This window comes from Polypterus senegalus, chromosome 2 (assembly GCF_016835505.1).
Source record: "Polypterus senegalus isolate Bchr_013 chromosome 2, ASM1683550v1, whole genome shotgun sequence".
NCBI lineage: Eukaryota > Metazoa > Chordata > Cladistia > Polypteriformes > Polypteridae > Polypterus > Polypterus senegalus.
The window spans coordinates 260712521-260738800 of NC_053155.1; the positions used below are offsets into that span (position 1 = coordinate 260712521).

Genomic DNA, 26280 nt, shown 5'->3' on the forward strand with positions numbered 1-26280 from the left:
AGTTGTTTATGAATGAAGGAGACGACCGATTTCAAATGACAGCCAAGGCTGAAGAATAAAAGTGGGAGAGCTTTTAACATTTTGAACCATTCATAATACGAAGTCAAATGATTCAGCTTCTATACAGAGTTCTTTTTCCTTTTTAGTATTGAACATGCAAATATCTGCACAATCTGCACAGTTTTTAATATTTTAGAACATGTGGAGACAACTTCTGTGGTACTAAAGCCTTAAACCTACACATTCTAAAACAAAGTTGAAACAATTGCATTTAAAGTGTGGGTTTCAAACAGAAAAAAAACCCTTTGAAATGATATGAAAAGCAAGAAACAGATGATTAAAACAGTTTTTATTCGTTTAATTTTAATCAATTAACCACAGTCAATGGGCATTTTTAAAAAAATAACTACATAAAAATGTGCAAACCGAGTGCTGTATTTTTTTGCATTTTACACGGACAAATAGAAACTTGGCTTGCGGCAAAAACAGCTTTTTTTCCTTTTACACATGCATATAAAACACAAAATGCAGTAAATAGTTCAAATAATACTCATTCATATTGTATACTGGTCCATTGTAATTGGACAATATTCATATGGCTTGCATTCAATTTTTTAACTTTCTGATAAGTACACACAAGAAATTACATAAACCTTCAAATTATCCCAATTATATCAAAATAATGGAGTGCACAAGTTCAAAAATATATATGGCTGTTTTGATATAATTGTATAAACCTAACTTAATTTACAGTACAATACTCCATGCTTTTTACCCTACCAACTCAATCTCAGCAATAATATGTTATAATTGTACAACACTGAACATACAAATATACAGTTTGCCTTCAAGAACACATACATATGAGATTAAAGTTTTATACAAATATACAGGTACAGATTAAGGAGATTGGAAAATAATTTTAAAAAGTAAAACAAGAATATTCAGCCAAAGACAAATAATGAGTACTAATAGGTAATTAAAGGAAAAGTTATACTGTATACATATAAATACTATCAAAAATCAGTAAGTCCATTGCATCCCATAAAAATAAATTAGTAATTAAAAAGATAAAATATTTTTAACTAATGGCATGTGTAGTCATATGAAACTAGTATGCAAAGGGAATGGTTAATTTCAGCTAATTTGTATTGACAAAACAATTTTATGAAAGCCATATACACTGTAAATAAACCAGTGTGCTTATTAGTACATTTATGCTCAAATGGCCTTGAACGTGTATACATCTGAAGTAATACAACCCGAGATACTGCTGCAATGTGCACATCTCACAATAAAAACATTTCCAAATATTGCCTATGGTTGTATTTAAAAACATTCAGAAAGAATCAAATTCTTGCATCCTCAGTGGTGCTCAATTTGCCTCCCCAAAAGGTAAAGGTCCAAAATAGTTGCTTTGGTCAGTTCAGTTTTCTTTCATGCAGCCTGATTCTACACAACAAATAAGTAAGCATGATATACCTTATACAACTTATTCACAGCAATGAAATGAGCTACAAAGAGATGTCTGTATTCTACACGAGAGTGAGAATTTTCTTGAACAGAATATCTATTTTTCAGTGCTCACATTGGGCTATATGCAACTAAATTAATTTGCTTACAATAATTAAACCTTCACTCCTGGAACAAAAAAAAACAAAAAACAAAAAACAAAAAAACACAGGCAGCATGTAGGAATACACTGTCAAGAATATGCTTTCAAAAGTGACAGGTACATTATATTTAATATTAAATGTACTTAAAATCTCACTGCAAACATTATTGATCTGTTACATTTAGTCTTAACTTATTTTGAACCACTTCATGACAAAATAAAAACATTCTGCAATAATTGGACTGGGAATAAAATATGAATGTTATGTGATAAGCCTTTTTTTTTTTTACAAAGAAGGAAAGAGGGGTACATTTAACTGTTTAACTAAAATACCTCTTCAGTGAGTATCAATTCAGCTAATATCAAGTATGCTTCAACCAATGCATACACAGCAAATCCATGAAGTACAAGGTTTGAGGTTTTTAAAGCAACCGTTGCTTTGTTTTTGTGGTAACTTTTATGAAGCTTAGGCTTAAACTTACAGATATATACATCAAAACTTCATGAACTGTTAAACTAACCTTTACAAACCTGTGGGGTTAATATTTACAGATAATAGATTAAATGTTATTTATATGGTATAATTAATGGATTTCTAAGCATACACACACACACATAAACAAGACTGAAGTTTACAATAGTCTAAAAAAACATGCATTTAGTTGTATTTTTGCTATACCAATTTAGGCGTATTCTGCATAAATAGGCATGAAACTGTTCATAAATTTATAACAACATATAGCAGTGGTATTACCCAGAATATATGAGAAATTTTGTCCAGAGTACAGTTAATTTATATGTTGATATAACATTATTTCGAGTCATTTTATCCACTTAATAGAAAAAAACACCCTTTTAAGTTTGCTCTATATATTCTATGGCAATGTTTTCAATTGTACTGCATTACCAAAATTAAATTTATGTCCTCTGTAGTGTTTATTGTAAGAAGTGTAAAATTTGCAGTCCTAGAGTTTAAAACCAATCAGCTTAGGTTGCAAGATGAATACATACAAATATGCATCAAAGCTTAAACATGAAAATATTCTAATTTGCTGTAAACATAAAAAGTAAAGTATTTTCCAATCCATTATTTAAGACTATGCTTTATAATATAAATTACTGAAACATTAGGTGGTACATAACTCTCCCAAGCCATGCCCTCAAACAATTTTTAAATACACACACATATACTGTATATATATATATATATATTTATATATGTACATATATACATATTGATCTTGCACTACTGATTTGGTACCTAAAATATAGTCTTTTTGCCAAAAAGATACTTTGAGTATATTAAATATTTTGTCCAATAATTAAGAAACTATCAGGCAAATGATATCAAAAGTTGCTCCAAGACAACATTTTCTGCATATTTTTGGCATACATACCATTTGCAGTTGTGCTCCAGGCATGTGAAATTTTTTGATATCATCTATGAGCAAAATATTTTTTATTAAAGCTATATCATCTAATAAAACACACACCCTGAAAAATAACCAGGTCTCACTACAATTTTATGTACAGCACATTGAGACACCTGATTTCAACATTTTTTAAAAATAAAAAATAAAAATGTGACACAGAAAAATACAAAAGGAAGGGGTTAGTTTTCAAGTCCTTTTGTTGCATAAGAATAATTGGTTTGTATTAATTAACTTAAGGCAAGACAGTTCTTTGCACACGGACTTCTCCAGTATTCCAAAGTGCAGAAAAAAAGTTTCTCTGTAAACCATATTAAAAATAAATCTTCATAAATATTCAGTTTCATCACGTATTATTCCTAAAAGATAATAAAGAAAAACAGAATTAATGAAAAATACAACTTTAGTATAAATTCTCTCCAAATCAGGGATAACAGATAAAAGATTTTACCACACCATGGATGTGAAACTAGTTCAACATTTGTTTCCATAAAATGCACTCTCCTTTTCTCAGCGTATTACTGAATTTTTCATTAGTAGCCAAAATAAATAAAAGTGCTAAATAATTGACATTGAGAATAACTAAACAGTGCTAAAGGAAAAGTTACAGTGCTAAAGGGACATGTGAAAAGAGAGCCATGTGTACTAGCCACATTTCAGATATATAGAAAAATATAGAAAATTAAAATACTTCTCCAATATGCTTAAAAAGTGACATTTTTGTAACGTGTCTTTAATGGTGGACTATAAAACAGTCATGTGAGGGAGCATGTGTGCCTATCTATAAGAGGCTTTGCTATGAGAAGTAATGCCAATTCTTAAACATCAAAAAAGGCATGTTACATTAAGATTACGCCTCACATTCAAAATATCCACCCAAAATTACTACTTTGAGTAACCTTGCTGTTATCTATTGTGGCGGACGGCCGGCAGCTCATCGTGGCCGAGGACGCCCCTGAGATGGAAGGATGAGGGAAGGCCGCTATTCCAGGATACTGCCTCCTCCATAATGCTAGATGGCAGCTCCCCTGGAGTGTAACGGTGCAGGACTTGGAGTACGGTTTCTCAGCCATGTTGAGTACCGTGGGTGCCATTAGGAGGAGCCATACCTCATCTATAGACCAGAAGTACTCCTAATTCAAAAGGATGGGAGCCCTGAAGTACTTCTGGCTGAAGAAAAAGCCAATTCTCCATCTGACCCGGGTCAAGGACTATTTAAAGGACTGTTGGAGAGTCAGCAAGTGAGCTGGAGTCAGAAGGGGTGTGACAGTGCTTGCTGTTAGATGTGGAGGAGAGATTTGTGTGTATAATTATTGATTTATTGTTTATTTGCCTGTTTATTGTGGCTTTGGTGGCTTAAAAGAAGAAATATTAAAATACTTCTGAATGTTTTTATCCTGTGTCCTGTGCATCTGTCTGTTGGGTTTAAGGGGCAACAGTGACCCCTAGCGTTTTAACATTATTAACTACATGAATAATCCTGTCCTAGCTACATGACTCAGAAAATTCAGGAAATAACACACCAACAACCCAACATTACACATTCTCCTCTTCTCCATTTCCACTGTATTAAATGTGAACAGTGTGCCCCTGTAATGAAAATACCACCTAAGAGTGCAAGGAGATTGTTCCAGTTAAGAATTAGGTGGTAATATTACTTGTACAACATATTACTGATCATTCAGTACTCAACTTCTAAATAAACAAAACTTAGCAGTTTGGCATGTTAAACAATGAGAACTGTCTGGATAGTTTAAGAATGAATTGAGTAATTCAGTGGTTAATAAATTCGGTCTTAGAAGATTCCTGCGGCTCTGGGGTTTTTATCCAGTCAGTTTCAAAATCAGTACATCATTCTTACTTTTATTTGAGATCTCCGTTTAGTTTGCTGACATTTTTAATGTCTTATTTTAAGAAATTATGTAATATTTTGACAAAACCTTTAACGTTCAAGTTTCTTTTTTCATTTTCTTTGTAATTCATCATTTTCTATGAAGGATTCTACTTTACCAAAATCCAGATGCTGAAACACTGAATGTTAAAAGGGGAGCAGTTGCTTCAGTGCTGTATTTACTTGCCTGCTCATCTGCTTAAGTAGACATGTAAAAATTAGACTTAATCAATTGCTGCCCATAAGCATTTTTTTTAAGCATTTAGTCGTGAATTAGAATAAATTTAAAAATATCTAACATTTGTAATCTCTTGACTTACAAGTACTCCCCAAGCAATCCTCCTATGACTTTCTTTGGTTTTCTTGTGTGTCTCAACCTCTATTTCCTGGTGCATTCCCCTGTCATTTTGTGGTGCCTCAGTTTCCTATTTTCTGTTTTTTGACTACCACCAATGCGCACCAAGAAAATATACTGGCTTTGAAGGTGACTCTCAGTGTTCTTTTCATGCCTTACCTTGTATTGTTTGTGTGTGTCGACCTCGCTTGCCTGATGCTTCCCGTCTCAACTGCATTTGATTAATCATCCAAAGCGAAGTGACCAATCAGACCAAAACTAAACTGCTCAATCAGATTGCTTGGAGATACTGGATACCCACACAGAGTAGGGGTTTATGATATAGTAGGGCGCGCATACAACAGGTTATATATTTAATATGTTTGAGCAACCCCCAAACAATTTTGTCTGGGTTTCTTATGTGCATTACAGACAAGGCAAAAGGTTCCCATCTCCCTTTGATAATGTTATTTTGTGCTCACTGTGAATCCCATTTTGTGTAGGATGCTTTTAAGTGTCATATTTGTTTGAATTTTACTGTGCATCTTTTACATTAGCTTTACAGATGTTTTATAAAAGCACCACAATTTCTTACCTTTGACTGAGCAATCATGAATCACTTTCCAATGAAACTGCTACACTGTGATTTGGGTCTGTAAAAAGTAATAAAAGATAATCTTAAATTTCAGGCATTGTATAATTCCAGCAATGTCAAAATACGGGGAAGCAAGAACATATTCTTCATTTGCATTTCATGCTTGTAGTCTAAGCCTTAAATGCAACTCCATTTGCACACACACACACTCCCACTAATGCCACAGATTTGTCAATCATCATGACTGACTTAAACTTATTTTAAATTCATACTTATTATGCAATAGTTGTGTAAACCAAAATCCTAGCTAAGTTTGCAACAAAGGTAAATGTTTCTCTTTATGACAAATTCACTTTAAATATTCTCTTTTCAAAAAACAATTATGGTAAAAATTCATCATATAGTACCTTTCCTTTAATCAGAAGAACCTAGCAGTAAAATGCAACTGAAAGTTGAAAACTTGAAAGCAGTGTGGCTTATTGGACAGGAAACTGGACCCTACAGTGGTACAAGTACAAGTACAAATATAGTATACCTTAAATGGTAAGATTCTGTAACATCACAAATAAACCATGTATATTTCTACAATATGTGTGTTTTGGTTTGTTGGATTATGAACATTTACACCTGCTTATCTATACAATTGCCCAATCACCCAAATATGGGGCAACAGTGCAATGCATAACATGACGCAGATACATGTTAGGAGCTTTGTTGAATGTTCACATCAAAAAAAAAATTTTTAAAAAGTGACCTTAGTGATTTCAACTGTGACATGATTGTTGGTACCAGTAACTGCTGATCTCCAAGGATTATCACGAACAACAGCCTGTAGAAGTTATTCAGAATGGTGCAAAAAAAAAAAAAACAACAACACACACACACACACATTGAATGGCAGTTCTGTGTATAGAAACACCTTGTTTATAAGCAAGGTCGGAGGAGAATGGAATGTAACCCCTAAATGTATTAATTAAATCCAGGTCAATTTGACCACCCTTCACACTTATTGAAACAGCGCCAAGTGAATCCAAGTCTATAAGTAAAGCTTGATCATTTCAGGTGTTGTTTCATAATAATGGTCTTCAGCTAAACAGAAACCAGTACAGTCTCCACTTATCCCTTTTAATGTGGGATCGTCCTGTATTATAACTTAAAATACAGTGTACTGGTTTTAATCAGTAAGACACATGAATTTTTCTGTAAATGAAAAAAGTCAGCCTCTGAGAAGGATTTGTAATCCATCTCAGCATATGCATTCAGACCAATACATATATTTAAAACTTAAATATAGCACTGAAGCCAGCATCAGGGGATTTGTTGGTTTTCTTGTTGAAAAAAAATCAAAACTTTGAAAGACTGTATATCAGCTGGATACATTCTGCCTCATTTGATCCAACAAAAGAAGTACTACTTTGTTTATTTTTTCCTTTTATATTAACATTGAAGACTTTACATTTATTTTATTATTATTGCTGAATGTGACCCTTTGTTTTTCATATTTAAAACTTGGATGGTATGATTTACTGTTGATTGAAATGTATAAAATATTACAATTTTCTGAGTATATCAATACAGTGGAATCTCGGGTCACGACTGTAATTCGTTCCAAAACTCTGGTCGTAACCCAATTTCGTCGTGACCTGAAGTAATTTCCCCCATAGGATTGTATGTAAATACAATTAATCCATTCCAGATCGTACAAACTGTATGTAAATATATATATTTTTGAAGATTTTTAAGCACAAATATAGTTAATTATACCATAGAATGTACAGCGTAATAGTAAACTAAATGTAAAAACATTGAATAACACTGAGAAAACCTTGAACAACAGAGAAAACTAATACTGCAAGAGTTCGCGCTATAGCGCTACGATCTGCTCACTAAAAACACAGTTTTAAGCACAGGGAAAAAATGAACATTTGAAAAATCCATAATTTAATAAACCACCAAGAAAAGTAACATTGTAACAATGCACGCTACAAACCGATTGCTGTAAACAGAAGTGAAGTGTAGGTTAAAATCCAATAGAAAAAAGTCTTTAATTAATACGAGGTTAAAATAATGCTCGAACCTGTTTCTTTAAAAACAAGCCCAGTGCATTCTTTAACTGCCTTCTCGGCCTTATGCGTCCAGCCCTTTCTCTTTTGCACTTGTGTGCCTGTCTGTCTGTGTGTGTGTCTGTCTCTCTTGCGCGCGCACTTGTGTGTTTTTTTGTGTGTGTGTCTCTCGCTCGCGCACTTGTGTGTGTGTGTGTTTCTCGCTCGCTCGCGCACTTGTGTGTGTGTGTGTGTGTGTGCCTCTCTCACGCGCGCACTTTTGTGTTTGTGTGTGTGTCTCTCTCTCTCTCTCGCGAGCGGGCTTGTGTGTCGCTCTCGCTGGCTGCACAGGGAGAGACTGAACACGTGCGGAAATCATCGGCACGCACAAACTGTCATTCATATATATATAAATATATTCATATATATATATACATATATATATATATACATATATATATCTCGAGAGAGAGAGATCTCTCTCTATATATATATATATATCTCTATATATACATCTCTATATCTCTCTCTCTCTCTATATATATATATATATATATATATATATATATATATATATATATATATATATATATATATATATATATATATATATATATATATATACTAGCAAAGCGGTGAAGTACTGTGGTATTACAAATAGAGATGGGACAGAACTGGTGATATAACTTCAGGGAGCATTGGTCCAAACGTGCTTTGTCCCCTGGTGGCTTTGGACAGGTTATGCAGCATGGTGATAGGTACGTGCTGCTGCAAAGTTTTATTCACTTCTGTAATAAACAGAAGCAAATCCCATGGGGTGAGCCAGGCTATAATGCCATGCATAAAGTTCATAAAGTTTCAGAAGATGAAAAGAGGTGATAATACGGTTTTCATGCGGGCAGAAAACTTGGTGGCAGTGGAATGGCACGATGGCAAAAGGGTGACTTGTCTCTCTACAGTACACACTAACAATATATGTGAGAAAGTGCAGCAACAGACAATTGAAAAGTAGGCACCAAAGCAACATGATCAGACTTTGCAGGACTTTGCTGTGTAAAATGTATGTGATATGTATGTGAAATCATAGAGTATGCAGGCTCATACAACATGCAAGACAGTAACATTTGTCAAAAGTAAATATTTTTTGTTGATTTGATATGTTAAACAATTGCTTTGTGTTCTTTTTTAAAAAATGTTAGTTTTTGGAAAAATATTCAGCCCTGGGAGATAAGAAACAAAAAAAAAAAATTAGCCCTAAAAGAGTTAAACATTCATAAACATCAAAGTGTCCACTACTGAAATCGTCACCTGTGAATCTAAGATGTTTAAGAGGCATTGGCGGTTGTCCAAAGGTGTAAAATATTTGGCCATTTCGGTACACTTGAAAGCGACAACCGAACAATTCAGCGGCAGCCATCAACTCACATGCAGAACCATAGGTGACGGGCTTAAGCATTTCACTCTTCTAGTGCTCCTGTGTAGTATAATTATCTCCTGTACCGTCATCAGTCCACACCTTGAACCTGTCCCAGTCATTCAATACATAAGACAGAATGTTCCTCCGGATATCAAGAGTGAGCCTGATATAGCCGTGCAATATGTAACAAAGAGAATGGAAAAGGTAGGTACCATCTCCGGGCATGTAAACTACTCGGTAAGTGACAGTTCTTTGATCGATAGAATTTCTTGAAGATGGGCCCATAAGTAACAAAGACTGTTGAAAAGTTCAACATGGCGGCCGACAGTGGCATCATACTACCGAAATAAGTACGTACATTGGTTTCAGTTAGTGGAGGAAGCCGCCTACCAAATTCGAGAAGATGGGGCCATAAATAAGAAAGTTCAACATTATGGACGTTGTTGACCGTTATGACCATTACGCGTAGAATTTCGAAATGAAACCTGCTTAACTTTTGTAAGTAAGCTGTAAGGAATGAGCCTTGCAAATTTCAGCCTTCTACCTATACGGGAAGTTGGAGAATTAGTGATGTTGGAAAATTCAATATGGCGGCTGACAGTGGCGTCATACCACCGAAATAACCACGTACATTGGTTTCGGTTAGCTAAGGGAAGCCATCTACCAAATTTCGTGAAGATGGGGCCGTAAATAAGAAAGTTCAACATTATGGACGTTGTTGACCGTTACGCGGACAATTTCGAAATGAAACCTGCTTAATTGTTGTAAGTAAGCTGTAAGGAATGAGCCTGCCGAATTTCAGCCTTCTACCTACGGGAAGTTGGAGAATTAGTGACGTTGGAAAGTTCAATATGGCGGCGGACAGTGGCGTCATACCACTGAAATAAGTATGTACATTGGTTTCGGTTAGCGCAGGGAAGCCGCCTACCAAATTTCTTGAATTTCCATAAATATGAAAGTTATGAGCCTGCCAAATTTCAGCCTTCTACCTACACGGGAACTTGGAGAATTAGTGATGAGTGAGTGAGTCAGTGAGGGCTTTGCCTTTTATTAGTATATATTAGTATTAATATATATATATCTCTCTCTCTCTATATATATATATATATATATATATATATAGATATATATATATATATATATATATATATATATATATATATATATATATATAGTTAGATATATCTATATTTCTCCTTTGGGGTGTGAGCAGTTTTTGCTGGGGGTGCCAGAATCCATTGAGGAAAAAAATTAAAAACATAATCTTAATTTATCTATCCATTCCTAAATAATTAAATGGGCAGGCTATTTCGTATCAGTGCAATACGCTGCTTTTTAAAACGGATGACTCCTAATCTTACGTGCACTTAGTGCTGCGTGGGTATTATGAACTATCGTTTCTGTTCAAGTTCTATTTAAATTTTAAATATAAGTAATTTTTATTTGGTCGACAGAATTATGTTTAGTAGGAATGAAAGTTAAATTTAATCATCATTGCATAAATTTTTCTTCACCATAAAAATTTAAAGACTAAATCCAACTTCCATTCCTACCAAAGCTATTTCTGGCAACTAAATAGAACCTACTTATATCCAAAATCAAGCTATTGAGCCGTCGTCTACCTACCTGAATAAGTCACCCTCGCTTCGCTCTTACTTTTTTACTGTTCATTTAATCATGGCTAGTCACGGAAAAATTATAACATGGAAGGAGGATTACACCGAGTATGGTTTACCAAAACAATTATTGATGGCGAATAAAGTATCTATTATTCATAAAGCTTCAATTGGTGATCTGTTTTTCTGCATTAACCTCATATTATTTCATACTTCTTCTCAAACCAAGGGGGTGCGAGGGTAAAATGAATCGGGAAGCGCCTAGATATATAAACAGTACGCGGCACGTGCTTCATCAGGCAGTACACACTCACTGCACCCTGTCTCGGGAATTGAACCTCGGATGTCACCGCTAGAGGCGAAGCCTCTCATGTTGCGCCAGGGTGTGTGGTTCGTTTATTTCACAGTATGTAGATCGGGGTGTGTATAATTAATATTAATATATATATATATATATATATATATATCTATATCTATATCTATATAAATAAATTACTTTTGTGAATGCAACGTATAGTTTTGTCCAGGAGGAAAGCAATCTTGCCTGAAATCAATGGCAACCTTTTGTAGGGTGTGTCCCTGAGACTTATTATTTGTCATTGCGAAGCTGGAAATTTGAGGCATTTCAATTGAAATGGCAGATCAGAGGGTATAACGGTGACGCGAGGAATACATTGAGTGTGGAGAAACTCTACAGACAGCGTGTGTATTAACTTGTGGATTTTTCTGTGAGTATTTGGTGGTAGTGTGACGAAGTTGCTTAGGAAGACGGTGTTAGCCGTGGAGCTCAGCTCAGAGCGAAATGAGGTGAATGGGAGGGGAGATGATGATGTCACTCCCCACCCGCCTTAACTGTCAATCCCCCCACAAACATAGTCTCTCGGAATTTGCATAAGCACAGCCCTTCACCGGCAATTTGAACTTAGTTACAAAGTGATCAAAACTGTCATTTGTACCCTGTGTCCTCTCATTAAACTTGTATCCCGCATTAGCCGTGGGCATGACAAACACCAGCGGCAGCCTGTCTATGAACTTAATTTAAACTTTAGGTTTACACCGTGCTTTGTTTCCGAAGTAGCTGCAGTCATGAATATGCTTGTACAGTATGTGTCACTCGCTCGCTTCTTATTGTTTCGCTGCCTTCTCAATTGTATAATGCATGTTTTCTTTAGTGCTTTTTGGAGCTCTTCCTTGTTTTCTACGTAATGCGTTGACAGTCAGTTCACGTGATTACGTGGGTGGCGTGATGTTGTCACACGAAACTCCGCCCCCCCGGCCATCGAGCTCAACTCCATTACATTATATGGGAAAAATAGGTTCCAGTTATGACCATTACGCGTAGAATTTCGAAATGAAACCTGCCCAACTTTTGTAAGTAAGCTGTAAGAAATGAGCCTGCTAAATTTCAGCCTTACACACACACAGGAAGTTGGAGAATCAGTGATGAGTCAGTGAGTGAGTCACTGAGGGCTTTGCCTTTTAATAGTATAGATCTGTTGCCTACTCTGCGGTGGGCTGGCGCCGTGTCCAGGGTTTGTTTTCTGCCTAGCGCCCTGTGTTGGCTGGGATTGGCTCCAGCAGACCCCCCCGTGACCCTGTAGTTAGGATATAGCAGGTTGGATAATGGATGGATCTGTTACCTACTGTGTGAGCTTAAGTTAAGTTAGCGTTGCCCCAAGTGTTTAAAAAAAAAAAAATTAAAAAAAAAATCTGAACAGTCAGTCATGTAACATATCTGACTATATAAAGTACCACTGGATAGTGTCTGCTATACAAAATACATGTTCTAATATTTAAAGACACAATCAGTTTAAAAAACATAAGGAAATAAATGTAATGATTTCAAACTAAAGTACTGTTGCCTGCATATTCCTTTTCCAAAAAAATGTTTCAGATAAAGTGCAGAAAATTAAGAAGCTTACTAATTTCATTCAGAGTCTTTTTCAATGATTTGTATTGTTTCTGATCACTACTTGCTGTCATTTTTCTTTCAATGAAAAGAATGGTTTTGATGACTATAGCACAACTTTATCAAAAATTGTTTCAGAGGAAAAAGGTTTTCAGTACTAAAGATATAAATTATGTGTGAGAAATATATAAATTCTCAAACCATTTTTGACTAATAAAATAAATATATCACTGATGTGGAGACCTATTGCATGTTTACTTATTGATTTCCCCATCCATTTTTAGTCTCATGCCCTTAGTGGAAAAATATAGAGTGCTAACTTCTGACTTCAGAAGATTTTTTATTTTTTAAATAAACTTAGGCCATGAATCATTGATGTATTAAGAGGCCAATTAGAAAATTGGGGTAACTGCAAGAACTCAGGGCCATATTTTTAAAGATAATCAAATATCTTTAATAAAAAGAGCCACTTACCAAAAAGGGATTCTACATTCAAAAGCTATACTTTTCTTCAATCATTACTGTCATGCAATAGGTATATAAATATTAAACTTCTGTCAACTTAAAATAAAATTAAAATTTCTTGAAATAGCATTCATAATAAAATAACCCTTTAGCTAGTATCCATACACAGGGGTTTACAATATCTTAACTATAGATATATTATTTAAATTATTAGTACTGCATATATGAATTGTAATTTTATTACATACCAATGTTATGGTTGTTTCCGCTCAAACCATCTTCACTGTAATGATGCTCATTTCCCAACAAGCGATTCTGAGACTCACTTAAAGGTCTGGATGAATGCGAGGACTGATTCTCTGTGATATTGCTGGGACAAAAACGCATGCAGGGCAACATAGTACTTTAGTCACAAAATTATTTAAAACACATTAAATATTATGCAAGGTATCTTTACTATTCAGCTGCAAAGGACAGACGTAGGCCACAGAAAAAATTTTGGTGGATAATTAAAATGATCCCTTGCTTAACTGATATTCATCATGTGAAACCCAGAAACAATTAACTTTCCAACCCAAATATCCAGGTCACGGTCGAAGAACACTGATACCTATTCCAGAAACAATGGAGGCAAGGCAGGAACCAACCCTAGACAAAGCACCGGTTAGGGGTGCACTATTATGAGCAAAATAATAGTTGACGATTATTGTTTTTAATATTAAATTGTGATGGTTAATTTCACGATGAAATATGCACTTTGTCTTACCAACTGCACATACTGTATTGTGTATACATACAGTAAAGTAGAACCTTCATTTTACAGGGAACAATTTAAAATTGTTAATGTGAAATTGTTCTATGGTGCACAGTAAATGAGTAAATTACTAAATTATCAAGTTATTATGAAGTAAAAACTAAGTATAACACAAACAAAAACAAATGTTACTTTTTAAAAATCCTGTATCACATCACCACTCATAATTTAAAAATATAAAACGTGGAAAAATGTTAAGCATGATAATGTTAAATTGGGGTCTGCTTTATTAAGATAACAACATTTATGTGTGTATGTAAATATCTATATACAATATCTACGACAAAATCGTAAAATTGCAGTAATACAAGATTAAGATATTAATGTAAATGCAACCTATTATACAGAGATGTGAACAACATAAATAACATTAATACATAGCAAGTTTATGAAGTATGAAGGTGGTAGCACACAAGTTACATGGTGTTGTGAAAAGCTCTTGAGTCTGATGCAGACGTGGTCCTTGAGCAGTTGTACTGTATTCCTGTATTTGTGAAAAATATTGTAATGAAGGGTACACAAGTCATTTAAACAGGCAGTATTGTGTCTGTTTTTCAGTGTAAATTTCTCATCAATAAAATTAATAGCTAAGCTCATGCATGCGTCCATACTTCACTTAACCAGAAATTGTGTTGCAATAAGCCACATTTCTTTCAGATCTATTTCAGTTTGGAATAAAGCAGAGGCTGTAGATTTTTTTTTTTAATTCTTTGTATACAGTTTTAATTCGAGTCTTGTACTTTGATAAATAAAAAGTGTTGGCTTCTTTTATCTGAATTTTCTTTTCGACAGCCTGCTGCATGGACCTAAATTATAGTATAAACAGGTACAGTAATTAATGGTTACTTACTGTATGTCGTGCACCTAATGTTACTGGGGCTTGGTACTACTAGCTTATCTTCTAAGCACTATTGCCATAATGAATTACGTGGCTGGGTTACATAAAAGTTTGCTAGCAGTGCTGCAACAGATGGCGCAGTATACTTTTTTTTGATCAACATCATTGCTACTGAAAAAAAATATTCCAAATTATGGATGATTCTTTTCATTTTGGTACTTTTAACCCATGAAAGCTATGTTACAATTGTGTAAAAGAAGGATGAATTCATTATTTTTACCTTGCTTTTCTATATTAAGTTCTTTGTTAGTTTTTGGGTTGTTTAAATCATTGTTTCCTAATAAGTACACAAATAGATGACATTGAAGTAGCTGCTGCCTTTTAGCACTCAGGTTCATTTGAGCCTGTGCTCACTCTGCTGATTGTTGTCAGTTAATTTTGCATTTTACTTTTAAAAAAATACCCACATCAATATGCCTTTATAAAGGCTCATTGTAACTTCTCTCAATTTTAGCAAAGTCAGAAATGTTTTCTTCTTCTTTAGTATTCTTTTGTGGAGTAATGGGGCTGTTATTTCAAGAACATTCACAAAACTGTGAGGAAGATAAACAGTTATAGCCCAAAAATGATTGCCAATCCTATTAACATAATTTCTACAAAATAACATCAAACTGAGTTGAGCATCTCTAAAGTTACACTCTCTAGCACACTATTTCTAGACACATATTATTCTGTGTGAAGAAAAACATTCTAACATTTGTGTCAAATATACCCTTATATTTCCAGCTGTTTCCCTGTGTTATGGCAGAATTTATTTTAATGCAACAGTTCAAATCCACTGTAATAATTCCTTTCTTAATTTTAAACACTTTGATAATGTCACCTCTTAATCTGTTTGCTTAACCGAAAAAGGTTCAACTTCTTTAATCTCCCCCCCTAGCTGATACCTTAGTCTTGGGATCAGCCAAGGAACTTGCTCTAGTGCTACTATGTCCTTTTTGTAATATGTAATCCAAAATTTACACAGTACTTCAAATGAGGACTCACCATTGCATTATATAGCTAAACTTTGTCTTATACTCTTATACATCATGCTATATAATCTAACATCCTACCAGCCTTCTTGATCGCTTTTGTGTACTGTCTTTATGTAGACAGTGATGAGTCCACTATGACTCCTAGGTCTTTCTCACAAGCGGTACTTTCAAGTTTAAAACTTCCCACTGTACACATTATATTTTCTTTCATTAAATTTCATCTGGGACAAACCTGCTCAAGCCTGTATTCTGTCCAAGCCCCTATGTAATGATTTCACCGATTCCAGATTATCTGCCATTCCATTTTCGTTGGTATCAGTTGCAAAGTTAATTATCTTGTTATTTGTAATCCTATCCAGATCATTAATATATATTAAAATAGCAGTAGCACCAGCACTGATCCCTGAGGGACACCGTTTCAGTGTCACCTAATTATAATATAGTTAATCATGCCATATCCGTTTGCTTCCTGTGTTTTAGCAAAGTTTGCAATTAGGTACACCAATGGTTCTCAAGCTCAGTCCTTAAGACTTCTTGTGGTTGCAGGTTTTTGCGCCAAGCAACTTCTGTTTTCAATTACACTCCTAGCCTAATTAATCAAGCTCTTATTTCCCAGTTTCTAAATTTCAGGGTTGAAGTTTTTATTAGAATGTGCCAAATATGTATGCATTGTATGTTACAAGAGGATAGTGTTTTTTTAACTTGGTTTTTAATATTTTCATCATCAATGTGATTTTCATTCTGGTTTTCCAAGTGCTCGTTGTTAATTGTCATCTTATATATAAAGCAGACTGTGACAATCTTGTGGGTATGTAATGTTATCATCCAGTTGACGCTTAGTAACCACAAGCGGGCATCAGAGAGCCCCAACATAGCAATACAGTCCACAATATAAAAAATAAATACAATAAAGAGTTTTTATTCCACAAAGCACCTTCCAATGAACGCCTCTCCAACAATTAGCTACAATCTTATATATAAAGCAGTCTGTAAAAATCTTGTAGTCTTGTATGTACGTTATCATCCAGTTGACACTCGGAACGTTTCTGATGTGCTCCGCAAAAGCAACCAACAGTATTATCATGAAAAATCCATAGTATTTGTTTGTTGATTAACATTTGTTTTTGTTAACTATATTTTCATCTTGCATTATTCTTATTGTAACAATGTTGTAGTGGTAATAGAAATAAATCAACCTAATACAGTAAAACCTTGGATTGCGAGTAACTTGGTTTGCGAGTGTTTTGCAAGACGAGCTAAAATTTGTAATACATTTTAACTTGATAAACAAGCGAGGTCTTGCAATACGAGTAGTATGTATACACTTTGTCTGCTGAGCATCACGTGTAAAATAAAATAATAGAAGTACTGATTCAAACCCACTCTATTAGTAATGAAAGCAAGCAACATTTGAACATTAATGTGATTAACATTTACTAAAGTACTGGAGACAATGTAAATGAAACTGTTTTTGGCCTAAAATTCTTGTTGTAATGGGTCTGTTCTGAAACTAAATCTTACAGTCACATTAGATACATATGTATAAAACTATATTCAGTGCACATTTCTAGTTTAAAATGAAGCTGTTAAGACTAGCGTTAAGTGTTTATTATGCACTAAATGATGTGAAGGTGCAAGGGGTGATCAAAAAGCTTTGAGACTGTCCCATCAGTAAAAACAAAATTTTATGTTCCACATCACTCCTGTAGCAACAATATATGTTTTAACATTCAAAGTTTTTCTGTTCCACTGAAACCTGACTTTTGTGTGAATGTTCACGCATATACATATACATATATAAAAAAGCAGATACTGTATGATGTTCTTACCATCTTGCAGAAGCAGACTGTGTATCAGAAGCTGGCTGTTCAACATCAACATGCACCAGGCGAGTTGGAAAATTTACTCCATCGCCTAAGCTGTAGAAAGAAAGGGAAACATACAATATATTTGTGAAGTGGTTTTAACATTTGTGGAGCAATTTAGGGAATCCCTACAATCTACAATACATTTATCTTATGTTACTGTCATTTATTCAAATTATTTTTCTTTTGTTCAGTCTTACATCACTTAAAATGTTTTTTTGAATGTGCAAAACTCAAACAACAGGATAACTAAAATAAAAAAGGCTGCTTATTTGGAATTTACTACAATAAAAAATCAAAACCTTGGATTCACCCAGAGCTTTATAATACATGCCACTAATTAAAATTTCTTTACTGACATAAAACTGGTGATGTGTATGGATATTTATGTTAGTTGCCTATATACTAGTATCTGCCTTTCTTTCTGGCCCACTGTATGCTTTACACCAAATTTATTATCACAAACCACAATAAAGACTAAAACTATTAATGAAACAACACTTTTGTAAACTGAAACAAAATAATTAACAATATAAACTTATTTGACACAATTAGATTTTCTGAAATAAAATAAATTAAAAAAATATTTTCAGTTTTTGGGATCATACAGTAAAATAATGGTTGAATCTGTTTTTGAAATTTTCATAAAATTCTGGACCAATCCTATAGGTGGTAAACTTCAGTATATAAACTTGACGATATCAACAATCATCATGGCCAAATGAAAATGACAAAGTGTCGTATGGGAGTTTTAAGAATATAATGTTGAAAATGCCGATAGTAAATGCATGGTGTTAGAACAGGGTGTGTTGTGTGCTATAAACATTAAGGCTTAAAAACCAGACACACCTTAAAGTACACCTAAATAGCCATCAAAATTAGCCTGCAATATATGGGCAAAGACAAAGAGAGCCTGAAAAGCATGAACAATCAAAATAACCAACATTAATATTATGTTTGCAGACGATAGCAGCTTAAGGAGCAAACTTGGTAAAACATAAAAAATGAAAAGAAACCCTAGTAAACCTGTTTATTGGAACTGGCTTGTCTACAAGGCTAACTGACAAGCTATTGTTCAGAAAATATGTTTCTTCCCTTGAATGTTTAGTGTGCTGCAAGAATAAATGTGATCATCTCACATAATATTGATACAGCATATCAAAAAACTGGCCCAAAAAGCACAGAAAATAACAATTTGTGTAGACGGATGATGTTAAAAAGGGCCTGACGGCTGAGTTTTAGGGAGTCTCTGCATACATTAAAAAAGTGAACCGTGCTGTGTTAAGTTTACGTAGAATATGTCATCCACAAACAAGCAGCTTTGGGCGTGGAAAGTAACCGCTTGTGTAGATGGATGAAGTTAAACAAGGTCTAATGGCGGAGTTTAAGGGATGCTCTGCATACTTTATATAAAAAAACCAAAAAACACTAAGCGAACCATGCACTATTAAGTTTACATAGCATATGTCATCTGCACACAAAAGCAGCTTTGGACAAATGCTTTGCCTGTATTCTAGATAAAAGAGGACAAGGTTACTATAATAATAATAGACAACAGAGCAAACCTAGTAAAATCTGTAGACATATTGCAGAAATTAGAAATGTGTGCATTTTTAATGCAAAACAAAATAACCTCTATGTATGCAAGAGCCAATCCTAGGAAGTTCCTATCAAAATTTACATAGGTCTGATTCACCATGTGATGTATCGTCTCACGTTATGTCTTACTGCTTTGGTCAATCTTTTGTCCCGAACCTCCTTAAGGTAGATGAAACTCCCTTTTTTTACAGAGGTTAAACAAATTGTTTAGGTAGGGAATCACCATTTAGCTGCAGACATATTCAATACACACCAGTCATTGAGTTCAGCCCTCACGGTCCAAAGCCACAGATGTGCCTTGATATCCATGCTGATACATTAAAAAAAAAAAAAAATCACATACCAAAAATGTGCTAGTCTAGAGGCACAGTATTTCACTAAACATTAAAAAGGCTTGTTGACCAAGATACAGTACCTGTATAGTACTGGATATCATCCGGCCAGATCTAAACCATCTCCAAGCTAGCAAGAGTTACAGAAATGAACATAAACCCTCAAAATGCTTCTAGTACTACCACTTCAAAGGAAGATATGTTCAGATCATCCGGCTTTCAGTAGTACAAGGGTCAGTCAAAAAGTTCCAGGAACTGTGATATAGCAGGAGAGTGAGAGATCAGATTATGCACATATTGTTGTGGAGGGGAGCACAGCACAAGTTACAAACAGGTATGGATTGGTTTTGGCTTGTAGTATTGTTTTAATAACTGTTTGAGACAAACGTGTGCATGGTCATTTTGGCACAATGTCATAGTGTGAACAACGTGCTAACATCAACTTTATGTGCAAATTGGGGAAATCAGTTTCAGATGCACTAGCGGCACTGCACTGCATAATCTCTCACTCTCCCGCTACTGTATATCACAATTCCAGGAACTTTTTGACTGCCTCTTGTATTACTAGTAAGAGTCATACTTCCCTGTGGTTTCTTTGGTTAAGCTGTTTGCCATAACTGTTTGTGGCTGCTTAAAGGTCTTCATCAAGTAATTGATCTCTTGCTAAGGATGAACTGGGCGATCAGTTCACCCTCCACTAAAGGTGGCACTTTCTTAGCCCATTGGTACCTCTTGTCCAAATCTAAAGATTCCTTTGCTAACTTTTAATAGAAGACGTTTCCAGAAAGGAGTGCTTTTTGCTTAGATATCAAGCTCTTATAAAATATCACAGCTTCCTTACCAGGTTGATAAAGGGAATCAGACTCTATAAAATGATTAAATAATTTGTTTTAATGCTGATGGTTCACAGTATCACCTAAAAGAAGTAAATGAAAAAAAAAAGTCCCTTCTTTAGCATAGCAGAAGGTGGTCCACACTTAATTTGTCATCAGGCTCCCTATTTTCTTGAGGTCTTACAGCCAATCAATCAGGAAGAAAATACCTACTTTATAACTAAAATATATGTACAAGTGTATTTTGTTTCCTACTGGTAAATATATCCAGTTTCTCATCTCATACAAAAGTCTCCTGCAACCTGTTAAAACTCTTTTATTCTACCCTTGCCCATTACAATTTCAGCCATTTCTTAGCAACTTTGACATAGCAAATTAAGTGTGTGAAGATAACACGACTATGCTCACAGACCAAAGCAATACACCAGAAACTGATTGTTACAGAAGGCTTCATGTCTGCCTAGAACACAGTTTGGTTCAACAAGACGACTGCAAAATCACTCTCTAAACTTGTACCCAAGGGACTGGTTTTCTGTATCTCAACCTTGGTCTCCTAGACCTGAATTAGGAAGGTTAGGTGAAGAAGGATGGACAATTCATGACTAGTATGAAAATCCAGAAGTAATCTCTCAGTTACACACCAATACTTTTTTTTTTTTTTTATAGTTTTGATAGTTTTCTTTATAAAGGAAATATAAAAATAAAACTATTAGACTACAGTTTCCCAGACTATTGCACAGTATGAATACATGTTATCTGTTATCTACTGGGCCGTCCCAGCAGATGCAGCAGAGTATTGCAGTATTTTTATGTTATTGTATAATTGCTGTATTGTGTATTGTGCTATTTTTTGGTGGAGGAGGGGGACTGGCCGGTGAATGTATAGTTATAGAAAACTTTGCAGCAGTGCTAATGTTTATAGTGCTATATCTTTTGGGACATAAAAGCAGTGCATTTTATTAATACATGCATAGCAAAATGCATTTGAACAAATGGTCATCAAGCATTTGCACTGCTGCAGAGATTCCCATATCAGATAAGTTGTCTGTGCTAATGTAGGCCTAAGAATTTGAAACATTGCGAATTGTATATATTTAAACAATATATTAATATGTGACACATTCCTTTTATTTATTAATTAATAATTATTAATTTAAAACATAAGAATTTATCTCTCAAGGACTCACCCAGAGCAAAATATAGATGATGCATCTGTGTGCGTGTATGTGCTTGAGTGTGTAAATGTTATAAACTATAAGTATTACGTCTTAGAAGTTGCTGAGATACTTGAACTATTTCCAGGAATAGAAAAATTTATGGATGATCAATTATTTAAAGTTTTTTTTCTTATTCACTGCAGTTGACTAATGCTTGTATACCAATAAAGATGTGTTTTCAACTTTTATTATTGTTACGTTTTATTATGAAGTCACTGGCAATTCCTGTCCCCACAAAAAAAGCCAAAATACTCAGCATGTATAGGTTTCAAATCTCTTTCTATTAAAAAAGATATTTCCTCTGCCAATTGAAAATTAAACAGGCTATATTCTCTTTTACCGACACTAAATTTCCACCACCGAACAACAAACTGCAATTTGCCAGTAGATATACAGTATCATAAAAAATACAATACTTTGGTACTAAGGAGGTACCCAGTTCCAAGTCGGAACAACGTAAGTTTTTTTACAGTATCAGTAGTACTGAGTGATTCAGTACCGTGCCTTGGTGTGGCTGTAGGTAGATGAATTACTTTGGTTTGCACAATGCATAAGAAAATGTGAGTGGAACTACATACACGTAAAAATGACTTGCACTGTTGATGCTATAGCACTGCATCAATACTGATGTTGATCAGGGAATTTTGCCAAAGCATTATTCACAGCGAATTTGCTGCGTTCACATACACTTCATTAAATTATTTAATGATAATTCGACCAGTTTAAGAGAACTTTCCCCCCAGCGACCAATAACGCTTTGCAAGGACAGCGCAACATCCCCCCGGAGCAATAACAGCCAACATTGGATGGGACCATCCTCCAGGTAAATAATGCTGATCATTTGCATTACAGACTTTGTGGGACTTAAGTTAGTGGTAGCACAGATAAGTAAATAATGCAGGTTCTCAAAATTGTATTTTTATGATATATATATATTTATATGATATGAAATATACAGCATAAATAATGAGTTCTCTCTGCTTTTTGCCAAATGTGCTGGTTGATCTTTGAGTAACATGTCAATATACAGCCATGGCCGAAATTATCGCCACCCCTGGAATTTTCCCAGAAAATGCACTGTTTCTCCCAGAAAATTGTTGCAATTACAAATGTTTTGGTATATACGTTTATTTCATTTATGTGCATTGGAACAGCACAAAAAAACAAAGAAAAAAAGCCAAATCTGACATAATTTCACACAAAACTCAAAAACCGGGCTGGACAAAATTATTGGCACCCTCAACTTAATATTTGGTTGCATGCCCTTTGGAAAAAATAACTGAAATCAAGCGCCTCCTATAGCCATCAACAAGCTTGTTACACCTCTCAACTGAAATTTCCGACCACTCTTCTTTTGCAAACTGCTCAAGGTCTCTCAGATTTAAGGGGTGGCTTCTCCCAATAGCAATTTAGAGATCTCTCCATAAGTGTTCAATCAGATTTAGATCCAGACTCATTGCTGGCAACTTCAGAACTTTCCTGCGCTTTGTCTTCAACCATTTCTGGGTGCTTTTAGAGGTATGTTTGGGGTCATTGTCCTGCTGGAACATCCATGACCTCTGACGCTGACCCAGCTTTCTGACAATGGGCCCTACATTGCGCCCCAATATCTTTTGGTAGTCTTCAGATTTCATGATGCCTTGCACACAATCAAGGCATCCAGTGCCAGAGGCAGCAAAACATCCCCAAAACATCTTAGAATGTCCACCATGTTTGACTGTAGAAACTGTGTTCTTTTCTTCGTAGGCCTCATTCCGTTTTCTATAAACAGAAGAATGATGAGCTTTACCAAAAAGCTCTACCTTGGTCTCATCTGTCCACAAGGCGTTCGCCCTGAAGGATTTTGGCTTCCTCAAGTATATTTTGGCAAACTCCAGTCTGGCTTTTTTGTGTTTCTGTGTCAGCAGTGGGGTCCTCCTGGCTCTCCTGCCATAGCGTTTCATTTCGTTCAGATGTTGATGGATAGTTCGAGCTGATACTGTTGTACCCTGAGTCTGCAGAACAGCTAGAATATGTTTTGAAGTTGATTGGGGCGGTTTATCCACCATTCGGACTATCCTTCGTTGCAGTCTTTTATCAATTTTTCTCTTCCGCCCACGTCCATAGAGATTAGCTACAGTGCCATGTGTTGTGAACTTCTTGATTATGTTGCGCACAGTGGACAAAGGAGCATGAAGATCTTTGGAGATGGACTTGTAACCTTGAGATTATTGATATTTTTTCACAATTTTTGTTCTCAAGTCCTCAGACAATTCTCTGCTCTTCTTTCTGTTCTCCATGCTTAGTGTGGCACACTCAGACACACAACAGAAAGGTTGAGTCAGCTTTTCTCCATTTTAACTAGCTTCATTGCCATATTGCCATCACCTGTTTCTTGCCACGGGTGAGTTGAAACGAGCATCATATGCTTGAAATAAAATAATTTACCCACAATTTTGAAAAGGTGCCAATAATTTTGTCCGGCCCATTTTGGAGTTCTGTGTGACATGATGTCAGATTGGTTTTTTTTCTCTGTTTTTTTGTGTTGTTCTAATGCACATAAAGGAAATAAACGTGTGTACCAAAACATTTGTAATTGCAACAATTTTCTGGGAGAAACAGTGCATTTTCTGGGAAAATTCCAGGGGTGGCCATAATTTCGGCCATGACTGTATATTGACATGTTACTCAAAGATCAACCAGCACATTTGGCAAAAAGCAGAGAGAACTCATTATTTATGCTGTATATTTATCATAAAAATACAATTTTGAGAACCTGCATTATTTACTTATCTGTGCTACCACTAACTTAAGTCCCACAAAGTCTGTAATGCAAATGATCAGCATTATTTACCTGGAGGATGGTCCCATCCAATGTTGGCTGTTATTGCTCCGGGGGGATGTTGCGCTGTCCTTGCAAAGCGTTATTGGTCGCTGGGGGGAAGTTCTCTTAAACTGGTCGAATTATCATTAAATAATTTGATGAAGTGTATGTGAACGCAGCAAATTCGCTGTGAATAATGCTTTGGCAAAATTCCCTGATCAACATCAGTATTGATGCAGTGCTATAGCATCAACAATGCAAGTCATTTTTACGTATATGTAGTTCCACTCACATTTTCTTATGCATTAATGTTCCTTTTATTTGAATGTTTACTTGAAATAAACATTAATTTATTTGTTAATTATAAGCTATAACAAAATATTGCAATATTTATTCAGTTAGCAAATACTGACATATGTAACATGTCATTGCACTACCTCAGTAACAGTAATTGTTTTCATCAGTGCCAGCCAGAATTTATTTATTTGTTAAGTTTAGTAATCACAAAAAAAAACCTCACACATAGGAGTTTACTGTTAAGAACTTTACTCTGACCTGTTACAAAATATTGTACTACTTGAAGCACTTTCATTTAATGAATAAACTTTGTAATTTGTTTCCATCAATGCAAAGATTGTAATGCATATAGAATTGCAATTTAAGTAAATCTTTAATTTAATTACATTATATACTATATTGGGTGTCGCAAATAGTATAGAATTATAAGACTTTCCTTAGTATGAAAGTTTGAAATTTTGGTATCATAAAAAACCTAGTTTGGACTAGAAAATAAGTACTTTATTGAAAACTACATATATTAAGTAGATATTATTTTAAAATTGTACTTTGTTACTAAACTAATTATGACTCACGTACTATAAAAACTATAAAAATGTTATTTTCAAATATAAAGATTAAAAATATTTATAATAATGCTTTGAAATGTTTAAAATGTTTTATGCACACAGAAAATAAATGTACCTGGTAAACAAAGGTAACAACCAGTATTTCTTTTCATCTCCAAATACTTCTTTAACATTCTTCCTGAATCCTAATGAAAATCCATTTTTATCAGGACCTCCTCTAAACACGGGGGCACGGAATGCTTCTGCAAAATAACAAAATTGATACAAATTAGAACTGCAAATGCAAATCATATACAAGTCTAACTATAGTGCTTCAGCTATACAAGGCATCTACACAAGGAGACTGTCCTTTATTCAAGATCAAATACAGATATCAACATGCACTGCTTATGACAGTCTGTCAACTGTTGCAGACATCCTAATGTTGCTTACACAAATAATAAAGAAATGCTGAAATCATCACATCTCAATACTTTGCACCCATTTATTCACTTTATTCTGCTAAACAGTACACAAAATGTACGACATTGAATTATTATTTTAGAAAGGGAAGGACTAGTTTTGATGAAACAAGAAAGAACATTTAAAGAAATAAAGTAAGGATTCATTATTTCAACAAGCCAAATTTAACAATATTCTATGCAAGGGAACATGATTATATTGAAGCACTTCTTCAGTAGGGAGAAATTCTTAGTAATTCATACCTGTTTCCTGGTCAGAAAAACTCACCAAGATAAAATATAAGAATATGACATAAGTAAA

At 34.7% G+C, this 26280-nt stretch overlaps 1 protein-coding gene across 4 annotated transcripts in view; it reads right to left on the minus strand.

Moving 5' to 3' along the window:
• Positions 1–337: 337 nt before the first annotated feature.
• Positions 338–26280, minus strand: part of zdhhc20b (zinc finger DHHC-type palmitoyltransferase 20b) — a 63771-nt gene continuing 37828 nt past the window's right edge. For 3 of the 4 annotated variants that reach the window (XM_039745441.1, XM_039745439.1, XM_039745440.1), the window contains 5 exons: positions 25634–25760; positions 17833–17922; positions 13563–13684; positions 5866–5923; positions 338–3404 (listed from right to left, as the gene is read on the minus strand). In XM_039745441.1, coding sequence (XP_039601375.1) covers positions 5880–5923; positions 13563–13684; positions 17833–17922; positions 25634–25760 — 383 coding nt within the window. In that variant the 3' untranslated portion in view covers positions 338–3404; positions 5866–5879. The remainder of the gene's footprint in view (positions 3405–5865; positions 5924–13562; positions 13685–17832; positions 17923–25633; positions 25761–26280) is intronic. The other variant, XR_005632705.1, reaches the window with a different exon arrangement.